Source organism: Dendronephthya gigantea, unplaced genomic scaffold (assembly GCF_004324835.1).
Source record: "Dendronephthya gigantea isolate DGI-Jeju-01 unplaced genomic scaffold, DenGig_1.0 000766F, whole genome shotgun sequence".
NCBI classification, from domain to species: domain Eukaryota; kingdom Metazoa; phylum Cnidaria; class Anthozoa; order Malacalcyonacea; family Nephtheidae; genus Dendronephthya; species Dendronephthya gigantea.
Genome location: NW_021163776.1, coordinates 8,153 through 16,408, shown reverse-complemented (window position 1 = coordinate 16,408; position 8,256 = coordinate 8,153). Strand labels below are relative to the sequence as shown.

The 8,256-nt window shown below is 40.2% G+C and overlaps 1 protein-coding gene across 1 annotated transcript; it reads right to left on the bottom strand.

Moving 5' to 3' along the window:
- Positions 1 to 5,924: 5,924 nt before the first annotated feature.
- Positions 5,925 to 7,784, bottom strand: LOC114544395 (uncharacterized protein K02A2.6-like). The gene has a single exon (XM_028563049.1). The coding sequence runs from the start codon at positions 7,782 to 7,784 to the stop codon at positions 5,925 to 5,927; it is 1,860 nt and encodes a 619-aa protein (XP_028418850.1).
- Positions 7,785 to 8,256: the final 472 nt, after the last annotated feature.

The window sequence follows — 8,256 nt, the reverse complement described above, 5'->3', positions numbered from 1 at the left end:
AAAAGCAGCATACGCAGATTGAGGGTAACGCTCTGCTATTTTGGCAAGACTTTCAATTTCGTTCACAAACAGTTCGATCTTTTTGGCAGCAAACTGTTCCGTAAAATGACTTAAACCAATTGCTGATCCGAGCATTTCGTGTCCTTCAGTAATAACTTTGATTCCTGTTCCATCAAAAACCTTAATTGCTTCTTCTTCAAGCTGCTGTTTCACTACGAGATGTGTCTTGCTTGCACTCGGAAAGTATCCCATCTGTGGACCGATAGATTGCAAACATTTCCACCATCTTCTTAAAGATACGATTTTTCCACCTGCTGAAGAGTCATCTGCAAACTATACTTGTTCAACCGTTGGTTCTTTTGATCTCAGCTTACGAATTAAGGGTGTTACCGCAAGAGCATACATAGCCATGGCGAGAGGATCTCCTTGGGTAATTCCTTCCGATGATTCAATTTCTCCCCCTCCCGTAACAAATAGTCGAACTGGTGTTTGATAAGTATTATTTAGCACTGTTGATATGGAGGGACACATTACTCCGATGTTATGTAATGCAGCCTGTCTATTAATTGTGTTAAAAGCATTGCTGGCATCTACTAATAACACTGCTTCTGTTTCATCGAATGACATGATCTCCTTCATGGTGTGAATTGCTGCTTCACATCCCGCTTCGTGACCTGCACATGCTTGTAGTGGCCCCACAGCCTCCTGAACATCATTCCCAACCACCTTTAGGATCGACTTTGCTATTATACGTCTTGGGACTTCACCAATGCCTATAGGTCGAACTCCTGGATTTTTATCAAGTGGTATGAGTCGACAAGCCACAAAAGCAGATAAACCCTCTGAATCGACAAGAGAGGTGCACAGACGACGAGCTACCCCAGCCAGTGCATTACACAGGTCAACCGAGGCACTTTTGAACGACGAGCAAAAGCGACGCCATGCATATGCATCAACTCCTGATGGACCAGCTGCACCTTGTGTGTTGTTTGCCGCGATCTTTATTTCTTCCCCGGTAATTCTTTCAAAAATAATTGGATCATGATGTACGTCCTCAATATCCGACACTGTTAAAAGTGTTTCTGCAGCAGGGGCGCAACCGTGGGGATGCTTTTCGAGTAAAACTTCACGCGTTGTTTTCCATTCTGTTTCGCCGTTTTCGTTCTCTCCGACAGGAATTTGTGAGTCTATGTTTAATAGACCCCCTCTATTTGCATTAGAAATCAACGAAGCCGCATTGGTTTTTATCTAATAAATACATCCCTTCCGCGAGAGTCGTAAATTAGTGTAATAATCATAATAAATGATGGTTGCCATGGCAACCATTATGATCATTATGATGCTCTTGATCATAATTAGCATGTTAATCATAATAAATTATGGTTACCATGGCAACCATGATGATCATTATGATGATCTTGATCATAATTAGCTTATTAATCATAATAAATTATGGTTACCATGGCAACCATGATGATCAATATGATGATCATGATCAAAATTAGCATAATAATCATAAAAAGTAATGGTTGCCATGGCAACCATGATGATCATTATGATGATCTTGATCATAATTAGCATAATATTCATAATAAATGAGGGTTGCCATAGCAACCATGATGATCATTATGATGATCATGATCATAATTAGCATATTAATCATAATAAGTTATGGCTGCCATGGCAACCATTATGATCAATATGATGATCTTAATCATAATTTGCATAATAATCATAATAAATGATGGTTGCCATAGCAACTATGATGATCATTATGGTGATCATTATCAAAATTAGCATATAAATCATAATAAGTGATGGTTGCTATGGCAACCATGATGATCATTATGATGATCTTGATCATAATTAGCGTATTAATGATAATAAATTATGGTTACCATGGCAACTATGATGATCAATATGATGATCATGATCAAAATTAGCATAATAATCATTAAAAGTAATGGTTGCCATTAGAACCATGATGATCATTATGATGATCTTGATCATAATTAGCATAATAAACATAATAAATGAGGGTTGCCATGGCAACCATGATGATCATTATGATGATCATGATGATGATTAGCATATTAATCATAATAAGTTATGGTTGCCATGGCAACCATTATGATCATTATGATGATCTTGATCATAATTTGCATAATAATCATAATAATTAGTGTAATAATCATAATAAATGATGGTTGCCATGGCAACCATGATGATCAATATGATGATCATGATGAAAATTAGCATAATAATCATAAAAAGTAATGGTTGCAATGGCAACCATGATGATCATTATGATGATCATGATCATAATTAGCATAATAATCATAATAAGTGATGGTTGCTATGGCAACCATGATGATCATTATGATGATCTTGATCATAATTAGCGTATTAATGATAATAAATTATGGTTACCATGGCAACTATGATGATCAATATGATGATCATGATCAAAATTAGCATAATAATCATTAAAAGTAATGGTTGCCATTAGAACCATGATGATCATTATGATGATCTTGATCATAATTAGCATGATAAACATAATAAATGAGGGTTTCCATGGCAACCATGATGATCATTATGATGATCATGATGATGATTAGCATATTAATCATAATAAGTTATGGTTGCCATGGCAACCATTATGATCATTATGATGATCTTGATCATAATTTGCATAATAATCATAATAAATGATGGTTGCCATAGCAACCATGATGATCATGATCATAATTAGCATATTAATCATAATAAATGATGGTTGCTATGGCAACCATGATGATCATTATGATGCTCTTGATCATAATTAGCATATTAATCATAATAAATTATGGTTACCATGGCAACCATGATGATCAATATGATGATCATGATCAAAATTAGCATAATATTAAATAAAAAATCATGGTTGCCATTGCAAACATAATGATCATTATGAACATCATTATCATAATTAGTGTAATAATCATAATAAATGATGGTTGCCATGGCAACCATGATGATCAATATGATGATCATGATGAAAATTAGCATAATAATCATTAAAAGTAATGGTTGCCATGGCAACCATGATGATCATTAGATTTATGATCTTGATCATAATTAGCATATTAATCATAATAAATCATGGTTACCATGGCAACCATGATGATCAATATGATGATCATGATGAAAATTAGCATAAAAATCATAAAAAGTAATGGTTGCCATGGCAACCATGATGATCATTATGATGATCTTGATCATAATTTGCATATAAATCATAATAAATTATGGTTACCATAGCAACCATGATGATCAATATGATGATCATGATGAAAATTAGCATAATAATCATTAAAAGTAATGGTTGCCATGGCAACCATGATGATCATTATGATGATCTTGATCATAATTAGCATATTAATCATAATAAATCATGGTTACCATGGCAACCATGATGATCAATATGATGATCATGATGAAAATTAGCATAAAAATCATAAAAAGTAATGGTTGCTGTAGAGTTTGTCTTTTGCACAAGATAAATATACTTTATTCACGTAACTCGTAATACTTATTTCTACTACAACCAAGCGTGTGTTCTTCTACGTTTTTTGTACGTCCTCTGAGCCCGCGCTCTTGTCCTATATCTAACATCATATACGTTGTGCTATAACATGCAACAACACTACATCTCTCCCTTTTATCGAACTGTAACCATAACACAACAAAACAAATTATTATTAATGTTAAAGTTGTTTCAGATGTTAGCTTTAATACATCACATAGTCACCAAGATAGTTCGGACGCCGCCTTTCTCTTGCTGGTCGTTGGTTTTGACCTCGCTGTTCCTGACCTGCGTTTTGAAGTTCTACATTGTTCTCGTTGCTCCCATCGTCATCATCATCATCATCCTCTCCACTGTCGTTAGGAATGTTTGCCCACTGCTCTGCTGCCCGTTTTGTAACTTTCTTAAGATGAGAGGAATTTCTGCTTAGTGTTGATCCATCTGTTTTCTGTACGGTCACTAATGTTCCTTTCTTCCTGGTGACAAGTGCAGGTTTAGGATTATAGCGTGAGGACAACTTATTCTTTCGCTTCTGTTTTATCAATACCATATCACCTACACAAACGCGGCTAGGTTTGTGGTGATTCCGACGGTCGGAATAGGTTTTCATCTTCTTCTTCCCTTGTCGGTCTTTGGAACGCATTTCTGCATCATCGAGAGGTGGCACGAGCACTGCAGGCAGTTTAGTTTTGATTTTCCTACCAAACAAAAGCTCCGCCGGCGACTTCCCGGTAGTCGAGTGCGGCGTAGCTCGGTACTGCAGGAGAAACTGTTGTAGATCTTTCTTCCAATTCTTTCCTTCGATTGAGCTTGTTTTGATGGCTTTGCTTAGTGTACGCATAAAACGTTCAGCTTCGCCGTTAGCAGCTGGCCATAGTGGTGTAATTCTACGGTGTTGAAAACCTTTCTCTTTAGCATACTTGGCGAATTCGTGACCACTAAATGGGGGGCCGTTATCAGACTTCATAACATCCGGAATCCCATGCGTAGCAAAGATTCTATCTAACTTCGGAATAGTCGCTTCAGCGGAGGTAGATCGAAGAACTTCCACCTCCGGATACCGAGAGTAATCGTCAATGACAACTAGCAAGTAGTCACCGGATGGGAAAGGGCCACAAAAATCGGTTGAAACTTGGCTCCACGGCGCCGTTGGTAAGGTCGTCATTTGGAGGGGTTCTGGTGTCACATTTTGGCTTGTTGCTTGACATGGGATGCAATCATCGATCTCTGTCTTGACGTCCTTGTCAATGCCAGGGTACCATACCTTTTCTCGAAGGAGCTGCTTTGTTTTTACAATGCCTTGGTGGGACTCGTGCGCAAGTTTGACTGCTCGCAATTGAAGACATTTTGGGAGGACTACGCGTGTTCCCCGAAGGATGATGTCGGAATCCGTTGCAACAGTGAGCTCGAACTTGACTTTGTTGAATGGGGTAAGGTCAGGATCATTGTTTGGCCAAACGTCCGTGGTAATTGCCTGACGAAGGCGTTGGAAAATAGGGTCAGGCTTTTGATGCACTGTTAACTTCTTCTAGAGTCATAGCTTTGGGTATAGCATGGCCGACCAGATAATTCACATACTCTTCAGCAATCTTCCGCTCTCTCGTTGTCTGGGAACGCGAAGGATGGCGTGATAGATAATCAGCAATGTTCAGCGGTCCGGGCCTGTATTTCACGGTGAAGGTGTACGGTTGAAGTCTCAAAGCCCAGCGTTGGATGCGGGCTGGAGGGTTAGAGGCGGGATTGTTAAAAATGGTTTCAAGTGGCTTGTGGTCTGTGACGATTTCAAACTGAGAACCATAGAGGTATAAATGAAACCGCTCACAACCCCAAACGATGGCTAGTGCTTCACGTTCGGTCTGCGAGTATCGTCGTTCTACATCGCTAAGCGTACGACTTGCATATGCAACAGAGCGTTCCTGTCCGTCTGCGTCAACTTGCGTTAGCACGGCACCCAGTCCGAAGGGGCTTGCATCAAACGTGGCAATCGTGCGCTTGCTAGGATCAAAATAAGCCATCGTGCGGTTGCTGGTCAAACACTCTTTTAAAGCGAGAAAAGACTTGTTCTGCTGAACCCCCCAGTTCCAACGCACTCCTTTTCTGGTCAAGTGTTTCAACGGCTCCGTCAATGTGGCGTAATTCGGAATAAAACGGGAACAAAACGGTTAACCCAAGGAAACTTCGGACTTCTGACGGATTCGTGGGAGGGGTGGCATCACAGATAGCAGCTTCTTGGGATCCGCAGACATGCCTTTTGCAGAAAACACATACCCAAAGAAAGCCAGATTCTGCTTGTTGTAAACACACTTGGACCCGTTGAGGGTTAGACCTTTTTCCCGCAGACGTTGAAAGGTATCGGCTAGAGCAGCATCGTGTTCTTCTTGCGTACGCCCAAACACAATAATGTCGTCTGAAATTTTTTCACGCCTGGGATTCCCTGTAGTGCCTGTTGAATAACTTGTTGGAAAACTTCCGAGGCTGAGGCCAAACCAAAAAGGAGACGGGTATATTGGCGGAGGCCCTTATGCGTGGTAAATGTGGTGAGGTACCGGGAGGCAGGTGTAAGCTCAATTTGATGGTATCCAGAACGAAGGTCGAGTTTGGAAAAAACACTTGCCCCATTCAAATCGTTTGTGACTTCCTCGATGGTAGGTGTGGGATGGCGCTGGCGTTGGACAGCTTTGTTTGGTTGACGGAGGTCAACACAAAGACGGATTTCCTTGGGGTTGCTGGTTTTTGGGACTGCCACTACAGGTGAAACCCATGGTGTGGGGCCGTCAACCGCCTCAATGATGCCTTGCTGTTCCAAGCTCTCGATTTCTTGCTCTACTTGCTTTCGGATATGAAAAGGTATACGACGTGGCAGCTGGGCAACAGGCTTTACATCTGGGTCTATATATATTTGGAATTGGAAATCTTTGAGCTTGCCGATTCCATGGAAGATATCCTGGTATTCTTCCAATAACTGCGGTAGGGATTTTTGAGCACTGACTGTGTTGATGGAATGTGGGACTGAAATTAATCCCAAGGCGACTGAAGTGTCATGGCTAAGGATGGAGCCATGGAAGCCATCAACTACGTAAAATGAACCATTGGTTTTGCTTGATAAGGTTTCAATAGTGGCTTGAAACTTTCCGAGTAGGGCAAGAGGTTCTGCTGCACCATAGGCATAAATTCGTGTCGACGTCTTTTGCAACTGAATATGATCATTCTGCGTAACTATTTGCTCATATGCTGCCTTGTCGAGGATGTTCACTGATGCTCCCGAATCGATCATCATCACAATTTCAACACCATTGATGACAACGGGAAGCTGAGGCCTGGAGATCACATTAGCATGTTCCCCGTCAGTATTGGTTGCATAAATATATCCCTCCTCATCATCAGATACGATGTCTTCAGAGATTTGGTTCAGTTGTTCACGTCTTGGACGCTGCTGGCCTTGGCGTTGGGTGTTGCGATTTTGGGGCCGACTGCGGCAGACTCGAGCAAAATGATTTTGCTTTCCACAGGAACGGCAGGATTTACCAAATGCTGGGCACGGCTTGGAGGGAACATGGGGCCATGTTTCACCACAATTTCTACAATATCCTCTAGGCTGTTGTCGGTGGTCATTACTTGTTAGCGGGCGATTTGCAGGTGTTGCTTGAATGGCACTGATCTCAGGAGTTGTAGGGCTGTTGGTACCAATACGAGCTGCTTGTTGTTTTGAGCATTCCAAAATACGACCTTGCTTTAAGATGAAGGTCAAATCCGCTTTTTCTTCACGAAGAATCTTTTCTTTCAGTCTATTAGAGCTACAATTAGCCAGAATTTGATCGGCAATAACATCATCAATATTCTCAAACTCACACGTTTCAGCCAGGTTACGAAGTCGAGAAGCGAATTGATCAATAGACTCACCGTCTTGTTGACATGCTTGTTTAAAATGGTATCGTTCATATCGAATATGTTTCTTCGGAGCAAAATATTCGTTGAGTTTTGCGGCAGCTGTATCGTAGTCGTCTCCCGTATCCGTCAATCCTTTAAACACTTTCTGAACAGTTGGCCCGCTGATATGCAAAAGAAGCGCTCGCTTTTGTTTCTTGTCTTCAACTTTAGCTGCAATTGTAAAAATCTCGAATTGTTCGAGCCATTCTTTCCACCGTGTTGCGATTGACGATGGCTCGGAATAAGCATCGAATTGTGGCAAGTTCGGCATTAAATTTAATTGAGCCATTATAATCCTCGTCGCCAATTGTAGAGTTTGTCTTTTGCACAAGATAAATATACTTTATTCACGTAACTCGTAATACTTATTTCTACTACAACCAAGCGTGTGTTCTTCTACGTTTTTTGTACGTCCTCTGAGCCCGCGCTCTTGTCCTATATCTAACATCATATACGTTGTGCTATAACATGCAACAACACTACAGTTGCCATGGCAACCATGATGATCATTATGATGATCTTGATCATAATTTGCATATAAATCATAATAAATTATGGTTACCATAGCAACCATGATGATCAATATGATGATCATGATGAAAATTAGCATAATAATCATAAAAAGTAATGGTTGCCATGGAAACCATGATGATCATTATGATGATCTTGATCATATTTAGCACAATAATCATAATAAATGAGGGTTGCCATAACAACCATGATGATCATCATGATGATCATGATCATAATTAGCATATTAA